Genomic DNA, 22,001 nt, shown 5'->3' with positions numbered 1-22,001 from the left:
TGGGGAGCCCACGGGGTGAGCACGTCATCCACACAGCCCCGTGCAGGGCTCCCAGCCTCCATCCACCTGCCCATCGCAGGGACAAAATTGTCCCAGGATGTTGATTCAGGGTACCAGGGTTTCCAAGCCCCACATCCATCCCCTGCTCAAGGCTCCTGCACCCAGGGTGGGTTTCGGGGAGTGCATCGGCTGAGGGCAGGCTGGCCATGCCGGCCCCGACCAGCAGAGCTGTTAAAGCTCCTTGTCCTGCCGCTGGCATCCGCCCCAGCCCACGAAATGCCGGGGCAAGGGAGACCGTTGCTACGGCCGGGTGAATGCGAGGGGCTCACTGCAGGCTTTGTGCAGCATCGACACCCACCGGGCTTTGCTTTTGCAGCCCCGTTTCCAGGGAAACAAAAGCCCCAGTTTTCTTCCAAGAGCACAGAAATGGGTTTTTCCTTTCCTCCCCCCGACCAGTGCTGGGCCCCACAGTTCAGGAGCAGGCAGAGAGAAGAGGGGTCTCATCCTGGCACAGGGATGGAAGGGGGGAAGCAGAGGCCAGGCTGCCCACTGTGACCTCACCCCCCTGCACCCTGATGGGGTGAGTGGGTCCCTGTAGGGGCTTGGTGGGGGTGGGAGGAAGGGAGCAGGGGCAGCTCTCACGCGCTTGGTCCGTGCAGCTCTGTCCTGAGCCTGGGCCAAGGGCAAACAAAGCCGGGCTTGTTGCTGTGGCCCCGTGGGGCTGGATGCGTGGGGAGAAGAGCTGGGCGGGGGGAAGGGAAGGTGCAGGCAGCACCATCACCATGGGCTGTGGGCAACACACAGCCCTGCAGCAGGCAGAGCACCCCACGGGCCGGGCTGAACCCCAGCCCTCATGCCAGCCCCAGCACCCGGGTAAAGCACAGAGCACAGCCCTGCGGGCAGGGCAGGCATCAGCCCCCCCAGAGGACGCGGGGCGGGGCCGCCCCCGCCAGCGATGGCCACAGCCCCCAGGAAGGGGCTGGTGTCGGCAAGGGGGCAGGGAGAGGCAGCTAGAGCCCTGCAGCAACCCCACTCCAAAGCCAGCATGGAAGCAGGGCCCTGTGGCAGCCCTGGGACACGATGTGGGGGCAGAGGAAGGTCCTGGCCACAGCCAGAGGTCTCCGAGCCCGTCCTCGCACCCAGGTGAAGATAACCAGGCATCCAGAGCCATCAGAGCTGAGAACGACCATGCAGGTATCTGGTGCTGCCTGGGGGACAGGGACCCCCACCCCATTCTCTGAGGCGCGGGCACAGCACCAAGGAGGGATGAGTGACAGTGAGGAAGTAACGTGACTGTAACCACACCCCACAACGCAAAATTGTTAATTTATTATTATTAGGAGGCAAAAAAATTGTACAGTTACAAGAATCATTTCCGAACAGAGGTCGAATCTGAGCCAAAATATCTCTTAAAAAAAAAAAAAAAGGAATTAAAAAAAAAAAAAAAAAAAGAAAAAGGAAATCTCTCTTTGTGCAATTCTGCAAAAACGAGAACAGAGCCGAGCCGAGCAGGGGAAGGGGTTGGGAGAGGGGCCCTGCAGACCCCTGTCCCTGGGCCACCGCCTCCCTGCTGTGCCACTGACTTGACCCCACTACACACCCACCTTCCTGACGCCAGCATGTCCCCCCTAGCTCAACTAAGTGTCCCCCCCAGGACTGGCCCCAAACAACCTGGCCAGGCCCCCAGGTGATGCCTGCAGAGACCCAACAACTCATCACATGGCACAGACAGCACAACCTTCCTGACCACCCCTGCCCCAAATTTCCTCTCGCCCTCTCCCCACCTGCAGACAAGGACCCAACCATGCCCCACTCAGCCCCCCCTCCCCATGTCCCCCGCCAGGGGAGCAGAGCTGGGGGCCGGTGTGGGGAGCAGGGCATGGGGACCACCCCCCAGCTCCAGCGGGCAGCGTTGTGGGCACACAGGGGCTCTCACAGCGCCGCGTGTGTCTCTGCATGTCTCCATGTACACCCCCCTCCCTGGTGTCCCCACCATGTCCTCGGCCGGGGCAGAGCCTGCAGCCCCCAGCCGGGTACAGGCAATGCCTGCTGGCACGTGGGGAGCAGTGCGGCCGCCCTGAGAGGCTACACAGGGCTGAGCCACCTCCAGGGGTGGCTGGGGCAGGGAGGAGGCAGGAGGGAGCCCCTGGCTCCCCGCAGGGACTGCTGAGCCCCCCCATCCAGCTCTGGTGGCAGCCCCCTTGGATGGCCACCCCAGCACAGCAGAGCAGCAGGACTGGGCAACAGGGCAGGATCTGGCACAGGCACAGGGGCCAGGGGGAACATGGGAGAGGTGGACAAGTGACCAAGAGAGGGCAAGAGAGGCTGGGGCAGTGGCACAGCAGGTGGAGGCAAGGGGGGGAGGCTGATCACAGCAGGTTGTGACTAATCCCTGTCCCCCCACAGGGGCAAGGAACATGGGGGGCGGCATCACCTCCACCCCAAACCCTGCCCATGGGGCTGAAGCCCAAGGAAGAGGAAGGTGGGCATGCTCCTGACATCCCCAGGACACTCTCTTCCCCAGGGGTACAGGCAGGACACCCAGAGAAGGGAGAACGGAGCCCCAAGGGACCTGCCCGCAGCCTGACACAGCCCCATCCCCGAGGGGCTGCCTTCTGCCACCACCCTCATCTTTCTCCCAGCGCTGACCCTCGACCGGCCTCGGGGAGCCCACAGCCTTCCTACTGCTCACAGGGCCCAGTTTAGTAACAGCGCTATCGCTTAAATTAAAAAATTAAAATATATATACATATATATATATACTGTATACACAGACAACAACAGAACAGTGTCAAAATGGGAAGAAGAGACAGAGAGGAGAGGAGGGCAGTCGGACATATTCTTTACAATAAAAACAAGGGCTCCACCTCAATGCGAGAGGAGTTTGGGGTCCCCTAAAAATACCCATCTAGAGAGAGAGCTGGAGGGACAGAGCAGGAGAGAAAAGGGGCATGGGCTTGTACAATGGCATCTTCCCGATCTGAGCTGCAGTCCGCAGGATCTCAGCTTCTCCTAGACTTTGAGTGCTGGATAAGCCACTGTAGGGTGATGTCTGTGAAGGCAAGGGGACATTTAGAGGGCTCTCCCTCGGGCTGTCACCCGCTCCTGCACTGGGCAAACAGCATGGGCACACTGCTCCAGGAAGCATGGGCTGCCTCCCACCACGGCACCTGAGCACCGCACCGAAGACACTGGTACTCACCGATGTTGTCCTTTTCTTTGCAGGAGATGGAGTAGCAACAAATTTCTCGGTCCTGGATGGCAGAGAGGTTCCTGCAGGAGAGGAGCAAGCTCTGGCTACAGATGCCAGGGGCTGCATGGTGGCACCAATGGGAGACACCTCCGGGCAGCCTTCTGAAGGTCCCTTTAGACCTCAGCTCTGAGATGAGGGACACTTTACAGGGGCAACGTCTCTCCAGCCTCCCAGGGACCTGCATGTGGGTCAGGCAAGGACACCAGCACACTGTGCCCATTACTACATGCCCCCATGGAGAGCCTGGCCACAAAATCCCACAGCTCCCCTCCCTGAACCTTGGTCACACAGCCCTGTGGGAGATGAGGCAGGAGATGAGACAGGGGGTGGTTGGAGCAGCACAGGGCTGGCAGCACAGGAGCTGCGTTGGTGCCCACAGGACAGGGAATATCTCCAGGGGGTGACTGGGGGGGAGCAGAGACGCTGGGAGTCAGCGAGTCCCCCAGCTCAGGGGAGGGGATCGCCACCAGCAGCGAGGAGGTGGACAGGAGGCAGCACTGGCTGCAAGGAGGCCACAAAACAGCATGGCAAAGGGTGGCAAAACACGGAATGGTACATGAATGGTGTCACACGCTGGAGCAGGACCCGACTTCCAAGCAGGAGGGGCTGCTTGCTGCTGGGGGCATGGGGCCTGCACCAGGGAGCGGAGCAGAGCTGTGGCAGGGTGCCAGGAGCAGCACCCAGCCGGGAGCCTAGTGCTGCAGAGCCCCGTGCCGGGCTGTGCCGGGCCCCAACGCCACCGTGTGGCACGTGGGACCTGGTGGGACCTGACCCTGGCACTGCGGTCACGGCTCCCAGCTCCAGACACCACCTGCCCACCGCCACCTCGGGACACTCCCTGTCACCCAGCACACCCCAGGCACCACCGGGGCACCCCGGCAGGGCAAGGAGCACCAGCAGGGCGACAGCACCGCAGGAACCAGCGTGGGTCACACTGTGTCACAGCCCTGCCGTGGCCGCCAGGCCACCAACACACTTACATTTTCTCAATGAGCTCCTTCTCATCCAAGGCACCGGGCAGGTCTCGCTTGTTCCCCAGGACTAGGACCTGCAGGGCAGGAAAGGGGACACCTGAAGCTCCCTGCCACCAGACCAGGCAGGAACCTGCTTCTGCCACCCAGAAACAGACACTGCTTGAGATGCAAGACAGCCCTGGCCACTTCACCAGGGTGTGCCGGGACAGAGAAAACCCCTTCATCAGGCAACCAGAAGGCAGAGCATTTCAATTAACAGCCTTAATTAGGACATACACAGCATCTCCTGTGTACTCTCTAGTCTCAATGAGAAGCTGGCCCCACAGCACATAGTCCCTGAAGGGCACCAGCATCTGTCATGCCATCTAGGATGTTCTCCCAGGAGCCTCTTGCTGTCTTTGAGCAAAAAGTCAAGTGAAATGGCTAAACCCGATGTTATCAGGCAGGAGAGAGCTGCAGACACTGTGAAGAACCTGCTCTCCACAGGCAGCCAACCCAAAAAAGCATTGGCTGTTTGTACCATCCATTGATCTCTCATCAAAGGCTTTTCATATCCACAAAGGCATCCTCAGACTATGCAGGGAAAATAATCACCTGGCAGGACTTGTTCACCCCCCCCAGAGCATGCCACACGACTGTCACCTGACCAGGACAGCATGGAGGCTGCAGCCACCTTCCCGGGTTGAGTCGGGGCCTCTGCAGCAGCGTGGTAACGCAGCATCCCCCAAATTAAATTTAGAGACTTGTTCCCAAAAAAGAACACTCAGAAGGGCTGCAAACACAGAGCGTTATGTCGGGAGCTTCATTTAGTTGGCAGTGAACGTTTGGGTTATGTGGCAAGATCCTCAAATTAGCTCCTTGCAGAGGATGCCGATTTTGGATGCTCTGTAAGCATCGGCACGCGCCGCCACCAGAGCCCACCTCCTGCAAATGTCACAGCCAAGCAGCTGCTCTCCTAGGAGACAGGACCTTAACGGCCCACCATAAATAAGGTGTAAATTGATGCGCAAGGACAGATCTCACACATCGGGGGGGATGGGTTCTGATCTCTTCTAAAGCTCCCTTCCCTGTTGGGTGGCCCAGCCCTGGGCTAGAAAGCATCACTGCCCCAGCTCCCGAAGGAATGCAGCAGGAAAGGGGAACCCCTGAGGAAGGGGATCCCCTCCTCGAATCAGCTCTGCAAGATGCAAACCTCTCACCACAAACCCTGGCAGCCACCAGTCTGGGGGCTGCGAGTGGCTAGGGGGTACCTATCCAGGCAACAGCTCACCGGGATGCCCTGGAGCTGCGGCTTGTCGAGCAAATTGTGCAGTTCATTCTTGGAGGCCTCTATCTTCTCCTGGTCGGCAGCATCCACCATGTACCTGCAAGGGAATGGGCACTCCTGAGTGCGGGCATCGAGGTCCCCACAGCCCGGTGCTGTGCTGAGCTCTATACCACCATCAAACCTTGCTCACATGGCACCTGCACCACCCCTGCTGGCTCCTGGGCCAGTGCATGGAGGGGATGGATAAGGGGATCCTTCCCCCAGGACCCCTCTTCCCAAGGAATGATGTGGGGCCGAGAGCACCTCGTGTCTCCCAGGGAAGGGGTGGACCTCCCTGTCCTCATCCCTGCAGCAGACCACCCTGCTGACAGCAGGGACGTGGTGACAAGGGAAGCCCAGGCGCTGCCCGGGCAGAAGAAGATGCAAGACACACGTTGTTCCCAAGCACCCAAGTAAGGTTCATTGGCGTGTGGCAACTCCTGTGGAGACATCCAGAACAGAGGACAAGTGGAGAAGACAAGAGGAGCTGATGATAGACAAGAAGAGGTGTCATCCTGAGAGGGGGAAAGACCTGCTCATCTCTCAGTGGGAGCGATCCTGGGCACGGGACACAAAGCAAAGGGCCGGTAGTCAGCAATGCCTGCTCTGAGCAGATGGGGGAGGTTTAGGGAAGGATTTAGCTCTTAAAGGAAGATACCCATCCTGCAAAAGACACAAGTTAAGCCAAAACTGGGGAGAGGAACTGACCAAAGCAGGCTTTATTTTCAAGATTGAGAAGCTGGGAGAGAAGTGAGAAACACCAGCAAGTTTCAGGCCTTGTGAGGTTTATTATAAATAGGAAAAGAACCTTTAGCTACTGAAGTGCTGAACACAGGAAAATGTGTATGACAGGGAGAAGGAAAAACTACCATAAGCCTTTAGCACGCTGGATGGAGCAGGAGGGCTGAAGGCAAGAGAAAAAGGATGTGACGCAGCTCAAGGCGAGGAAGGCAGACTGCAGCGTGACCTGGATGGCCATAGGTCCTTTCATTTCCTCTCAACCAGACGAGCCACTTTGGAAAAACTACAAAAATATGGAAGGAGGCAGTAAAAGGAGTGGGGAAAAAAAAGGGATTTTGTAATTTCCAGCAAAGCTTGCTGTAATAAAAAGTGTCAAGGACATGTCCCAACATGGTGACAATCACCAAGGGCAGGGCCAGACACTACTGTCCCAAGAAGCAGGACAAGTGGCCCTCACTCCTCCTCACCTGCCAGACCTACCGTTGGGAAGGGCAGTACGGAAACCCAGTCCTCGGGTTTAAGTAACCCCACTGTGGTCTCCCAGGATATTTGTCCTTAGGAGCAGGCAGCCCACTTCCCAGGAGCATCTTGCCAGGTCATCCCCAGCCTGGGCTCCCTGGGACTGTGCTTACTGCAACGTTTGCAAGCAGGGGACACGTGGGGACACTCAGAGACTTGCTGACAGTCAGCAGCGGGCACTGTACGGAGACTCCCTTCTCTCAGCACAAGATTCATCCAGCAGCACATAAACCCCACAACCTGGAAACAGGCTGTTGGCAGCTGCCCTTAAAACCCGCGTCTTGGAAAGGGCTGAGCCACACTGGTGGCCTTTGCTCAGCCCCTGTGATGAATGGAAAGCACAGGAGAAGCTGAGGGGCCAGGAAGGGCAAGACCCAAGGAACAGAGCTGGGCCAACTGATGCTGACAGGGACCTGGCTGCCCTGTGCTCAAATCCTGTGGGGGCACCAGTTCTAGCATCTCAACTCCCGACACAGGTGTCTGGCTGTGGCAGAGAAGACACCACGGCTCTGCCGGCTCCGGTTTGGATGGGGGGTGACAGGGCTCTCAGGGATACTCACACGATGGCACTCACTCCACGGCAGTACCGCTCCCACATGCTGCGAAACCGTGGCTGGCCACCAATGTCCCAGAGCTGTGACAGAGAAAAGGCAGCGTTACCCCACCACCCTGCCCATAACCCTTCCCCATGCAGCCAGCCAGCCAGAGCACCAGGCACGCAGCAAACCCACCTCCATCCCCTCCTCTTTGGCTCAAACCTAGTGAGGAGGATCCTGACTCAAGAAAGGAGACACCTCAGGAATGGCAGCTGGAGGGTGTTGAACACCTCCTGCGATGTGCCTCTGCTGGCACAGAGGGACCCCCTGGCCCAAGCTGGGGTGCTCCTCTCCATGCCCACTGCACCTCCTGGCCTTTCACTGATACATTTGCCATTTAAAACACTCAGGACATTCTTGGAAATGTTTCTGCAGCAGACAGAGATCCCCAATCATATTTTCAAGCCTGTCTCACCATTACCTCCCAGTCCAACCCTGGGCCCTTGAAAGATCCAGAAGGGGTAGAAACCTCCCCTCCCTTGGCGCTCGAGGCAGAAACCACCACTGCAAGCCACGACCTGTTTTTCCCAGTGCTCCCACCCTCAGCAAGGTGACCACATTCCTGAGTCACCACCAGCAAGACAGAAGCATAAGAAAACCTTCAGCTTTGCAGCCTGTACTGGCTCTTACTGCAAAGGTCTGGATCTTCTATATCTTCCCACTATCTCCTCTGGTGGGTACCTGCAAGAACCTAACAGGGCAGATCTTCCCAAGTGCAGCTGGGCTTGCTGGCATCCTTCAACTTCCAGCAGAAGACCCATCTATCTCCCCTCATTCCATCTTTCATCCCAAGATTCCCCACTGGCAATAATATCTGCTTCTTACCTTTATGGTAACATTCCCCTTGGTGATCTTCCTCATGTTGAAGCCCACTGTCGGGATCATGTCTTCATTGAACTGTCCTGACTGCAAGGAACAAGGCAGGAGTCAAGGAACAGTGTCAGGAGGCAAGAAAACCCCACCAGCCTGCTCCAAGCAGGGCAGCTCAGCTGACAGCCTGCCCAGAAACAACCCCAAACACTGCCAGCCCTGCAACAGGCACAGCGTGACCCTCCTCCAGGTCCACACCTGGAGCAAAGTTAGAACCAAGGAGACAAAATGCCTGCACGATGGAAATGCTGCTGCATGGAGTGAAGGTGGCCCCGTGAAGTCCCTGGCTGCTCAGCAAGCTGCTGTCTCGGGGTGGCAGAGGCTCACCCAACCCAGCCCTTTCCAGACAGGACTCCCAAGCCCTTTGCAGGAGGAGACTGAGACCATCACCCGCTGAAGTGACCTCAGGTCAGCTGTCCAGGCCCAAACTGCTCCTGCAAAACCCAGTGGCAGCCCCACAAGGACCCCATGGGGTGCAGGCAGCCAGCCAGTCTTCCCACCCAGGGGAACCACCTCCTGCATAGGCTCATTTTCAGTTCCAGGGGCTCCAGCATGTTTCCTGCTTCGGATTATTTTACAGCCTAGCCGAAACCAGAATGACTTGTGCTTTCCTGCAGCCTGCCTGCATGGGTCCTTCAGCCCCTGCACCCTGCCCATGCATGAGGGCCAGGTGCTCATGCTGGATGTTGTAGGGGGAGCAACAGGTCCCCTCTCCCCCTCCCCAAGAGCTGCCAACATGTTTTCTCCAGCAGCACAACCCCAAGACACGTCAGGCAGAAGCAGCATGAAATTGCTGTGGATTTGCACCATACCAGCACCACTGCAAAACTAGATTAGACTTGTCAGAGTGGTGAGCAGGAACTGTCCCTCTGCCACTGCTGCAAGATGCTGGCTTGCCAGCCTGTGTGCTCAGCACTGTACTGGAGGGTCAGGATGGTGCTGGTCTGTTAAAGCCCACCCCACCAGTTTACTACCCAAATCCCAACACTGCAAGATGTTCTGGGCATCCCTGGGGCAGGAGGCCAGAGCTGCCAGAGCCCTTCACCCTCTGCCTCTAGCAGCCTCCCTCCTGGCAGGCAGCCCCACTGGGACTCAAAACATGTTTATCCTCTTTGCTTTTGAAATGCATCCTTGTGGAAGGCCCTGCTGCAGGACACTGGGGAAGCTGATGGGGAAGAGGGTTCGATAACCAGGATAACATGGCACTGGGGCTTTTAGCCATCAGTGCCAGGAACCTGTGGGAACCAACAACCATGGCCAAACTAATCCCCGTAACTCTTTACCAGCTTAAAGTCGCGGTTTCTCTAGAACTTTTCTGGGTTTTATTTCAGTTAACACAGACCTCAAAAAAGGGAAGGCAATTTATGCCATTTTCTGACAAGCAGAATTTTGTGCCTGGTTGAGCCAACAGCTCCTCCACACCCACCACGTCAGCGAGTCCCCAGGGTTTTCCTGACCTCTTCCAACAGTTCTGCAATACACACTGCTTCCCTTTTTCATTTCTCTTTTGCGTTCATCAGTAAAGGCTGGCAGCCAAGGGGTCTCCAAGCCACAGTGCACCCAGAAACCACACTGGGGACTGGAGGGAGGGCACAGGGGGAGAGGAGGAGAAGCAGGCAGGAATCCCTCTACCACTGGCTGCCATGGGGGATGTCTCTTGCGGACTAAGGTTCAACACACAACTTGACTTTATGGACCAGGTTTTAAGGAATTATCAGGCTTTGTTTGGAAGATGTGGACAGCAATTGCTGAAGAGCTCTTGGAAGCTGCAGGTACCTCCACTGGGGATCCTAGACCACATCAATGGAACTGCTGGCTGTGTGAAAGCCATCTGTGAGATGGTTCATGTGTGATGGGAGCTCTTCCAGGAAGAGCTGGGCTGCAGGAGCCAGGAGTCACCTCTGCTTTCCCCTGCAAGATGAGAGCAAAACACAGCCTTGCTCCCTGCCCCAAATCCTTCCCCTGCCATGGCTTCAGGCTGCCCACAGCCAAGGGCTCAACACAAAACCACTCAAGCTGTACAAAAAGGCCAGGCTGGGAACATGACACGTTGTGGTCCAGGATGTCTTGCACATGGTCCCTGCTGTCCTGGCACCCACAGAAGCGCCTTCAACATGCTGCAACTTGCTCAGCTCCTCCTGCATCAGCTGCTCTCTGGAAGGAACTATGAATGGTGGAAACATGATGTCTCCTCTTTCCTCTCCAGCTATCCTAGATCCCAACACCTGCAACACACCTTCAACTGCCTGCAGGGTTCAGCCATCCGCAGCGCCACTGCCCAGGGAGAGCAGAGACCAGACCAGCTGCAGAAGCTTTACTGGACACATCTTTCCCCCAAATTCTGGTTATGCAATGGACAAAGAATCTGCGCCAACCCTAGAGATCATGCCCAGCCACACCAATTGCTTGGGAATGGGACTACTCTGGAAGACACAAAAATCCTTGCAGGCAAGATAGATTTTGTGGCTACAACAGGTTGATCAGGTCTTTGCAGGCTCCAGTTCACTGCTGGTTTTGCCAGGGTCCCCTCAGCACTCTGGCCAAACCACCCTGCCTGGGTGTCCTGGCTGGAAGACAAATGACCTCAGGTAGCCAGGATCCAGCTTTTGTGGGGCTGAGCAGTACCCCCAGCTCACTGTGAGCCCCATCCTCTGCCACATGCATGTGGACACCAGGTCACCTGCCACTTCAGCCATCATGCCCTGCTCAGCCAGCACCCAGGACCTCAGCTCACTGGCACACACATAGAAACAACCTCAGCCCTCACACTGCACCCACCAGCTCTGGCAAGCAGCATACAGAGCCAAGGCGGCCAGGCCCTACTCCTCGCTGCGACCAGGCAGCTGTTACCCTGTCCCAGCACAGGATGACACCACTTTGAAGTGACCTGCTCTCAATACATCGCTGCTGGCTGTTTTGCAGCCCCACATTCCCAGGGGCTCACAAACAAGCCATCTGCCAGGGACTGGAAATGGTAGCGCTGAAAGCCCAGCCCCTGGTCATCTAAAGTCATAGCTTCACCAGAACACGGTCCCCTATGGGGCAGGCAGATGCCCAACACACCCAGGGCTGGGTGGCTTGCACCTGGGCCTGGACCATCCCCAAACCCACCAGCCTCTCGCTCTTGTAGGCATCTCCTGCTGCATGGCACAGCCGAGTCCCTGATGAACCTCATCAAGCACCAACCCGGACTGGAATGCAGAGGCTTTGATTTCTCACCTGTAACCTCCCCGTCCAGCCTCCCCAACCAGCTTTGAGCACAGCGCAGGTTGGGAACACCTGGCAGCTAGGAGTTTCGCTTGTAAAGCCACTGCTCTTCCAGCAGCTCTTCTCAGAAACAGTTAAAAAAGACTAGCCGCTCCAGCCCCTCAGCACATCTCACATCACCCAGCCAAGCCATGACAGGACCCCAGTACTCAGCCTGACTCCAAGTACCCCATTTGGATGGAAGAAGCCAAATTCAAGCCAAGCCTTTACATTTCCTTCTGACAGTGGGTCTTACAGCTCTTTGGGGCTCTGAGCATCACAGGGCACTTACTGCAGGGAATCCCATGTCCCCCTGTAGAAAATACCAGAGGGGACAGGGCTGTCCCTGAGCACAGCACAATTCCTCCCAGGGAACCCAGAGACCTGGGAAGGGAGGCTACTACCTTGAGCTGGGCAGGATGCAGCTACCCCAGGGCTGACAGCAAGGAGGAAGTGCCACATGGGTCTGAGAATGAAACAACTTTTGCCCCAGATCCTCAGCATGCTTTGGTTTCAACACCTCCATGCAGAGGAATTGTGCTGAAGGGACCTGTGTCAGATCCCACAGCTGCAGGCAGGCCAGCAGCCCAAGCTGGGCAAGCACAGTGCTGCAGGATAGGGATGGGCACCCCAGTCCCCTTCCACCTTAAAGCAGATGGTCTCACCATCCACACTTGCAATTAACATACAGGGTCTGGCTCTGCAGCACCCCTCAGCTTGGAAATTCAACATCCCAGGATTTCAGCACCATGGAAAAGCCACGGGCCCCTCGTGGCCATGCTCCTGGTGATGCTACTGCAGCCGAATCAGGCTGTGCTGCCTTCCCTGACCTCACAGGCCCTATCTCCAGGGCACTCTGTATCTCAAGAGCAAAAATGGGATCCAGGGACAAGCCGGCGGATGGCAGCCAGGCCATACACCAGGTGACCCAGGAGCAGAGGTGATGCTGCTGCCCGTAAGCCCAGAGGTCCCAGGCAGCACAATGCTCTCCAGGACAGATTCATCCCACTACCTGCAGTGCAGCTAACAGCTTTTAGGCTTGTTTAGACCATGGTATCACTGAAGATCAGTTTCTTTGATAAAAACAAGGTTTCTCAAATGCAAGGGAAAATCCTTGGGCTGCTTTTGTTTCTCCAGCACCGCATCACAGCCCATAACAACCTGGATGGTGGCACTGAAGCTGTGCTGACCGAACACCCTGTTTGAGGCAGAGACACAGAGACATGTATGAGATGCTCCCAGCAGCTCCCAGGGATGTGCAGCACTGCTCTCCACTCTGAGGTAGAGAAGACATCTCTATACAAGAGCTGCTGCCAACATCTGCTCCCACCTCTGTACAGACAGACCCCGCAACTGCCTACAAATCTATTAATGGATGCTCTCATTCAGGACGTGTCTGTAACGAGGCAGTACCTGGACAGAGGAACAGAGGTGGTGGCCACGTGAAGCAATGGTGGCTCTAGAGTGGCTGCTTGCTGCTGGCCAAGGCTTAGGGGCACTGCACATGTGCAGTCCCCACCAGCATCAGCACTACTTGATGGCAGCACAATCTGTTATTGAAACCCTGGAGAAAAGCAAAACCCTCTGGATTCAAGCAAGGCAGAGAAGGTCCCCTCCTGTGAGAACAATATGGGACAGGATCGGAGCAGAGCCACTCTGCACTATACACCCAAGCCAAGCCTGCAATGCGGGGGCAGCAGGCAACGCCTTTGGAGGACTCCAGATCCTCTGGGACAAGGCAAAGGTTGCAGCTTAGCAGTTCTGCCCTTAGCATCACCCTCTTGAAGGAAACAGAAGCAGCCTCTCTGCTATTCAGTGCACATCTCCACACACAATGGACCCACGTGAGCTGGCTACATGGTACCTGCACCCTTGGTTCTGGCTACCCAGCCCAAGAGGTGGCCCCAGCAACAGAACCTTGAAGATCGGGTGTTTAATGCATCCCCGACCCATCAGTGCCCCTGCTCTGTCATTGCCAGCATCCATCTGCCTCCTCTCCAGTCCAACCCAGCTCATACAAACTCAGCACTGAAGGAGGAGCTCGGCTGAGCTCATGTCTGAGGTTGCTCGCTTTCCCTTGGTCTTCTGCTGAATTACAACGCTCAGGTTGTCCTCTCTTCAATCATTGCTCTGGCTTCTCAGAGACCTCCAGCCATTGCCTTGCTCTCAGCTCTCCTTCCCACCCATTCCTCCCCCAAGCACAGTGTCCCAAGCCAGCCATGATGCCCCAGCCAAGGCAGGAGCAGCCAGCAGCAGGGCTGCAGGTGCTCGCACACTGTAGGACACTTGTGGTCCACGAGGGCAGAGCACTATCGGCAGCGGTGCCACAGGTCCACAGCCCAGCCAGGACATGGGTGGCACCTCAGGAAAACAAAGCCTTGTGCCCTTCTTCCTGAGCTGGGTTTAATCAAGGGGAAGCTGCAGGGACTCTCCTAGATGAGCCTGGCAGAGGTGCTTGTTAAGTTCTATGACAAAAAAATCATGTGTACACACATGAAGGAGCACAAAGAAGCAAGAACAGGAGGATGAACCCAAAAAAACCCCTGGTGCAGGTACTCCCAGGGCAGGGGAACCAGAGCAGGTTCCTCTACCCACAGACACAACAGCAGATGGGGAACGCAAAGTACAGCACGGGAGAAGCACCATGGCGTTGCACAAGACTTCTGGGACATCTGTGGGAACATGAGAAAAAGGAGGGATAAGGGGATAAAAAGGGTCATCAGGTTGCTGGTCAGTATGTGCATCTGGTCATGCCCTGTGCTCAGCCAGTGCAGTCTGTCCTGCCTTCTTACCAAACTGCATTTCTAACTCTTTCCCTGGGTAATGGCTTCTATCTTCTGTGTGTGTGTGCATGTTTGTGGGTCTGAGCACCAGGAACTGGTCTCCAAACCAGGGGTCAGAGGCGCCTTGTCCCTGGTGCAGCACCTGCAGCGAGTGGGGGTGAGTGGGCAAACACCACCGAGCAGGTGGAGTGGCCACGGACCCAGAAGGTAGGTGTCCCCAGGAGTGAGACCACGGGAGAAGGTGGCTGCTGGAGGGACCAGGAGGTCCAGGACAACTGTCAGAGCAACCGTGGGGTCCGAGAGTCAACTGAGAGGTGTGTGGTGGGGTGTGGGGGTGGGTGGGGGTGTGTGTGTGTGGTGTTAGGGCTGAGGAACATCATGGCCGTGGCAGGCAGAGCTGGAAGCCATCAGTAAAACTGAGTGTAAGCGAAAACCTTACTTTCTCCAAGGCTGTAAGGATGATACCAAAATATTTAAGCAGTGCCCATAGAAACTAACTCTTCTACCTGCTGAAGCTGCTGCTCCCGAGAAGTAGAGTTAGATAGGAGAAAATAAAAATCTGCATAATGGCAATAATTAAAAAGCAAAAGTAGCAAAGCCTAGAGCTAGACCAATGTTGACACATTTTCCACTTTTAGAGCAAATGAGGACTGTGTTTGTTTTTTCCATTAAAAAAAAAACAAATCAAACCAGAACAAGAAAAATGAAGAACCAAACAGTGTGTGCAGGCTGTGGAAACAGAAGAGAAAGCTGGGAACCAGGACAAACCTCTCATGAGGCTGTAGCTGGTGGACTTTTGCTACCAGTCCAGAGAAAATACAGGAGGTTGCTCCTTGGCAATCATCCAACAGCTCTGTGCCCGCACAGTCACTGGCTTCCAACACAGGTGTTGCTCACCCTACTAAGGCAGCGAGCACCTGCCCCCAGATCCATCAGGCACAGGCACCATGTTTTGGTCATACCTGGCCTGACTCTGCCCATTCCCACCAGGCCCTCGGGCACTGGCACCTACCTCAGACCTCTGCAAAGTGCACAAGGACACGAAGTCTCACCACATCTCAAGCAGCACCTGGCTCAGCTGCAGGGGTGAAGCCTGATCGGTGAAGAGTTAAAGAAGCAGCAGCACATCCATATGGGACCTCTCAGGTGACGGGCATCAGAGAAGAGATCAGCAGCTGCTATAAGGACCAGGCAGAGCAATAAAGCCCCTGCTGAGCTCACCATAGCCAGGTAGTCCTTGTCTCTTCAAAGCTGGATCTACTCCAAGGCTGGCCAACTTTGAAATACCAGAGATCTCCAAGCCAGGCTGCTCAAGGCTCATGCTACTCTAACTTCCCAATCTTACTGCTGTTTACATTCTTCTGGGGCTGCCTTTTAACCTCACACTCTCTAATTAAAAAAAAATAATAAATTACAACACTCCTTAATTAGCAGGTCTTTCCTATGTCCAGACTTCAGGCTATGCTGAGGGGGATTCACTTGGGCTTTTCAGGATGTGTCAATGCTCTTGCTCAGTGGATGGCACCCAGGCCATGGGACATAAGTGGCCAGGCAGACACTTCCACACCCAGTTCAACCCTGGCACCTGCACAGGCCTGCGCCCAGGAAAGCCCAGCAAGGGGCACTGCAGTCCCCAAACCCATCACCTGGGTGCAGCGAGATGCGAGCGCGCATCAGCCCTGGGATGGGACAGTTGCTCTTCTCAGCTGTGTCAGCAACAGCCCTGGCAAGGACACTGCAGTGAGCCATACAGCATGGGTGTCCCCTGCACCAGGGACAAGTGACCCCTGGTTTGGAGATCAGTTCCTGGTGCTCAGGCCCCCAAATGCGCACACACACACACACACACACACAGAAGTGTGTCTCCCCTTATCCAGAGAAATAGCTAGAAATGCAGTTTGGTAAGACAGGACAGACTGACCAGGACTTGCTGACACACAACAGACCCTTTCTATTCCCTTATCCCTCTATTTCCCCATGTTTGTTCCCAGAAACATCCCAGAAGTCTTGTGCTTCCCCCCTGCTGCACTTCTGGTTCCCCACCATGCCTCTGAGCCGGAGCAGAGCTCACAGACACAATGTTGGGGTTCTTTTTTAAGGCATCCTGAGCACAGCACGCAGTATCCCACCAGGCTCAGTACCTCTCCTGGCAGTCCCAGAGTGCACAGCAGGTCCTGCAAACCCTCATCCCAAGCTGGGCAGCAATGCTCTTCTGGCAAAACCCAGAGCGCAGGCAAGACCCCACTGCCCCCAGTACCCAGGGACGATGCTCAGAGCAAACCAAGTGACTTAACCCCTGTGGACTGCGTGGAGCACCGGCTGGGGGCTGGCACGGAGGACGCCAGGCTGGGTACATCCCCCTCTGGTGTGTACATCCAGCCCTGGGCTGCACCCTGGAGTGCCCGAGAGAGCCAGCTCATGGCTCCACAACATGCTGCTTTTCAGGGCAAGCAGACGGGCTTGTTCAGGGTTTCTTGCCAAGCAGAAGGGAGATGGTGACACCACTCACTTGGACGACCCTGGTCAAGCCCTTCAGACTTGCTTGTGTTTCTGTTCTCGACAATGCAACTCACAGTCAGGCATCACTTGTGCATACTGGGACCAGCGTCTGTACTGGGACAGGTACCATTTAGTATCTTCATTAGTGGGACATAAACAGTGGGATTGAGTGCACCCTCAGCAAGTCTGGAGACGACACCAAGCTGAGTGGTGCAGTTGACACACCTGAGGGACAGGATGCCATTCAGAAGGTCCCAGACAAGCTCAAGAAGTGGGTCTATATCACAGAATTGTCTCGGTTGGAAAAGACCTTGAAGATCATCCAGGCCAACCATTAACCCAACATTGACAGTTCCCAACTCCACCAGATATGTCAACCCTACTCTAAACATCTCCAGGGATGGGGACTCCACCACCTGCCCTTGGCAGCACATTCCAATGCCCAACAACCCCTTCTGGAAAGAAATGCTTCCTAATAGCTAGTTTAACGCTGCCCTGGCACACTTGAGGCCATTCTCTCTTGTCATATCACTTATTACACGGTTTAAGAGACTCGTCCCCCCTCTCTGCACCCTCCTATCAGGGAGTTGCAGAGGGCCAGGAGGTCTCCCCTCAGCCTCCTCTTCTCCAGACTGAACCCCCCCAGTTCCCTCAGCCGCTCCCCAGCAGACCTGTGCTCCAGACCCTGCCCCAGCTCCGTTGCCCTTCTCTGGCCACGCTCGAGTCATTCAATGGCCTTTTTGGGGTGAGGGGCCCAAAACTGAACCCACTCATCCAGGGGTGGCCTCACCAGTGCGCAGCACAGGGCTCAGATCCCTTCCCTGTCCCTGCTGGCCACGCCAGTGCTGACACAAGCCAGGATGCCACTGGCCTTCTTGGCCCCCTGGGCACACTGCTGGCTCATTATCAGTCCCCCCCAGGTCCCTCTCCGACTGGTAGATCTCCAGCCACTCCTCCCCAGGCCTGTAGCCCTGCTGGGGGCTGTTGTGGCCCAAGGGCAGCCCCCGGCATTTGCCCTCAGTGAAACTCCCGCAGTTGGGCTCAGCCCATCGCTCCAGCCTGGCCAGGTCTCTCTGCAGAGCCTCCCCACCCTCGAGCAGATCAACACTCCCACCCAACTGGGTGTCATCCACAAACTGACTGAGGGTGCACTCGATCCCCTTGTCCAGATCATCAATAAAGATGTTAAACAGGAGTGGCCCCAACACCCAGCCCTGGGAGACACCACTCGTGACTGGCCGCCAACTGGATTTAACTCCGTTCATAACTCTTTGGGCCCGGCCATCCAGCCAGATTTTTACCTCATAACGTTCAACAAGGCCCAGTGCAAGGTCCTGCACCTGTGTCAGGGCAACCTCCAGTATCAATACAGGCTGGGGGATAAAGGAATTGAGAGCAGCCCTGTGGAGAACTTGGGGGTACTGGTAGACAAAAAGCTGGACATAAGCCAACCATGTGTGCTCACAGCCCAGAAAGTCAACCATATCCAGTGCTGCGTCAAGCGAAGCATGGCCAGCATGTTGAGGGAGGGGATTCTCCTCCTCTGCTCCACTCTCATGAGACCCCCCCCTGCAGTGCTGGGTCCAGCTCTGGAGTCCTCAACACAGGAATGACCTGGACCTGCTGGAGCAGGTCCAGGGGAGGGCACAAAAATGATCAGAGGGCTGGAACACCTCTGTTATTGAGGAAAGGCTGAGAGACTTGGGGTTGTTCAGCCTGGAGAAGAGAAGGCTCTGGGGAGACCTTACTGCGGCCTTTCAGTATTTAAAGGGGGCTTATAAGAAAGATGGGGACAGACTTTTTGGCAGGGCCTGCAGCAACAGGACAAGGTGTAACTGTTTTAAACTAAAAGAGGGTAGATTCAGACTAAGCACAAGGAAGAAATTTTTTATGATGAGGGTGGTGAAACACCAGAACAGGTTGCCCAGAGAGGTGGTGAATGCTCCATCCCTGGAAACATTCAAGATCATATTGGACAGGGCTCTGAGCAACCTCATCTAGCTGAACGTGTCCCATTGTGGGGTGGAGGGGAGAAATTAGATGAACTTTAGAGGTCACTTCCAACCCGAACCCAAAACTCTATGATTCCCCATGATCCTGGAAAAAAACCCTCTGTCCATTTTTTCTTGGCTTAAGCCAAGAAAGACAGAGCTTACAGCAGCAAGGCAAGACCCCAGCCAGCTCCTTCTCCTCTTCCAGAAACATGGAGAATCCCCCACCCCCCAAAAACCTACCACCTTCTGCATTATGAAGCTCAGGTGCAACAGAAGCAGCTGTCAAGGGCCGAGACTCTGCATGTGGAGGCAGAACAACCACCCAGCACAAGGACCCAAATCCACCTCCCACCCCACCGTGGCCCTGGCAGACCCCATGCAAGGGGGGCATGTCCAGAGTTACTGGGAGAGGCAGGTGCCACACAGACCGGTGCCAGATACAAAAATCTATCAGAACAAGATCTCCTTGCTTCTCCCTCAGCATCTCCACCAGCATCTCCCTTCTCCACCTCCCCAGCAATCCTTGGAGACCTTGTGTAACGTGCAGACGCTGCCTCCCCTCCCAGGCTCAGGCACCCAAGTGCATCCTGCTGAGACAGGTCACTGCCAGCGGAGGGGGACGGTGGCTCGCCAGGGCGCTGAGCTTCACTGTCCCCAGACACTGTCAGGATGTGCCTCCGCCAGCAGCGCCATCAGAGAGCTGGCCAGCTGCCACAGCATCCATCATCCTACCTGATGCCACGTATGAGGCTGACGAGGTTTCTTCTTGCAGCACGGATTCAAATCACTTTCTGAGCAGGGCTCAAGCACGAGATGCTGCCCCAGGCTCCCCCACCACACAGGTCTGACACCCCAGCACCCAGTCTCTGCGGCTCCACTCCCTTGGAAGGTTCTCTAGCACAGTTGGAAGATGCAAAAAAAAAAAAGCAACAAAACACTCCCTTCTTCTAAACACGTCCTGCACTGACAGGTTTTGAGCCCCAGCACCCATTGAGGGGCTCTTGACATGCTCAAGTCTCACTCTTGTCACACCCAGACTGGGGAAAAGGCAGCTAAAACCTCAATGATTTCAAGTTAAAACCAAGACCAGATGTATTTTACAGCCTTTCACCCCTCTCTGCACAGAGGACTTCTAGCTTCAGCTCCTGACAGCCAGGGAAAGAAAAAATGAGCCCTGAAAAATAAAAACCCCAGCCAGATGACCCAGGAGTCCATCCGTCCGTGTTGTGTCCCGTCCGCCCCCCGATTATGGCTGCCTTCAGCAAACCCTTCACCTGGCATGGCCACAGCTCTGGGCAGCTATAGGAAGCCACCCAATCCTCCAAGCAACCAGATTCTAATTTTCAACCAATGCAGCTAAAAATCCTGGAAGACAAGGATGGCACCAAGCCCCCCAGAGAAGCTCTAGCCCCAGCGTCTGCATCGCTCTGCGGACTAGGGAGCATCACCTGCATCCACAGAGATTCCTTGGGAAATGTCTCCAACACCACCAAAATCCAGTACTTTTTAGTTCAGGTTTTATCCCTCCCCGAAGCCCAGATCACAACTATTTCCCCTTCTAACACTCCCATTACATCACCTTAAAGCCAGATGGCTCAAACACTTCTCAGGCAGTTCCTATTGAGTTGGGATGTTCTGTATGTCACGTTATTTAGTTGTCCCTGACAAGTCCTTAATTTACAGGACATTTTCTCTACGGTCAGTGCCTCTTTTTTGTGTGCACCTGCCACAAAATTTGAACTTTCCATGTAACTTCAGACAGGGGCAAAACCGCAGCAGAGACTGAGCTCCTTGCTCAGCACCCTGAGCCTGACTGCCCTGCAAGGGTGTTAAACATCCACCACAGACCTCCTCATGAGCCAGGAGACCACGAAGCCAGCTTCAGCCCATGCGCAGAGAGTTTCCCTCAAAAGCTGCTGCAATTCCTGGGTGTCACTTTTCCCTACACCAGCAATACTGGCCAAGCAGAAAGAGTCTTGGTGCATGGGTCTTGCAGGTGGGGTCTTTCACGCAGCAAAACTGCCAGGTATGAACTGTCGATTTGCAGAAACAGGAACGCCACCGAAGCCCACGCTGAGCCCCATCTGCTGCAGGCATGGCTGGGAGGAGGAAGCACGTGGGGAAAGATGAACTGGGCTGGCAAAAGAGCCATTTCAAGAGGATAAGGGCCATCCTGTGATTTCCAGCCCTGTGCAGGCAAAACAGACCAGCAGGTTTGGGATAAAGCTCCATCACCCTTTAAAACTTACCTAGTTATTTAAAAAGGCACTGAATTACTTTTTAATTTTTAATGCAGCCTATGTTGCTATTAACAGGCTAGCAGCATATTGTGGGTCCAGAGCAGGCCTAGCCCACATGTGGCACCACCGTGTCCCACCCTGACACGGGACTGCAAAAAGGACCATTAAAAATGCAAATGGCAAGGAGAAAGTCACCCCAAAAAAGGACAGGTGCTCATGGTCACTGTCCCAGAGCCACAAAACTCCCCATCCCCCAAGGCCAGCATCGGTCTGCTGGGAGAACCAGCACAAGACCTGAGTAGTGACTGCCAGCAAAACAGCTCGAGAGCAGGAGCGCCATCTTCTCCGGGGTGAAAAGCATTTTAGGGTGTCCTCCCTTCACCCCCAGGCTCTTCAGGAAGGACGTATTTGTCCCTGCAGCACCCGGCACCAAGAGAAAACCTCCTGGGGGGCACAGCTGCAGTGCAATGAAGCCTCCAAAATCACCTCTGACAGCCCAGCAGCTTCCAGGGCCCCGAGCAAAAAGATGCAACTCACTTTGCTTTGGAGCCGAGGCCCTGAGCAAAGCAACACGGACGAGGGGTGACAGCCAGAGGATCCCTATCCACCTCCCTCCATAAAAGCCCTAGGAGCAACAGTCCAAACTTGCCCCTTCAGCATCCACCTGCCAGTGGGTCCCACCTCGCAGTGTCCTGCCTGGAGAGGGCAAGAACAACCCAAAAGTAAGAGGGGATACTCCACCAAGCATCCTCACGGGTGAAACTGCACCCTGGGCTTTGGGATCCAGGGTCCCAGCTCTTGCTCCGCCGGCGGAACCCTGTGGGTGAGGCGGCACAGCCAGGGAGAGGCTGGGACCCAGGGGTCCCCGGAGCGGGGGGTGTCACTGCCCCACTCGGTGCAGACCTCGTGCTGCTGCGGCAACACCCCGGCACCCATAAAACGCTGCTGCTGGTGGGTGCTGGCCGAGGAAGGGACGCAGC

General features: G+C 55.8%; 1 protein-coding gene across 1 annotated transcript; it reads right to left on the bottom strand.

Moving 5' to 3' along the window:
- Window positions 1–1,309: 1,309 nt before the first annotated feature.
- Window positions 1,310–8,295, bottom strand: ARL8A (ADP ribosylation factor like GTPase 8A). Its single transcript, XM_026864392.1, has 6 exons — window positions 8,215–8,295; window positions 7,354–7,427; window positions 5,498–5,591; window positions 4,234–4,301; window positions 3,203–3,273; window positions 1,310–3,052 (listed from the first exon to the last, which is right to left on the bottom strand). Exons 1-6 carry the CDS (start codon window positions 8,272–8,274, stop codon window positions 3,003–3,005), a joined length of 417 nt encoding a protein of 138 aa, XP_026720193.1. The 5' UTR covers window positions 8,275–8,295; the 3' UTR covers window positions 1,310–3,002.
- Window positions 8,296–22,001: the final 13,706 nt, after the last annotated feature.

Source organism: Athene cunicularia (genome assembly GCF_003259725.1).
Source record: "Athene cunicularia isolate RWA chromosome 26 unlocalized genomic scaffold, athCun1 chr26_part2, whole genome shotgun sequence".
NCBI lineage: Eukaryota > Metazoa > Chordata > Aves > Strigiformes > Strigidae > Athene > Athene cunicularia.
This window is presented reverse-complemented; position numbering and strand designations above follow the sequence as displayed.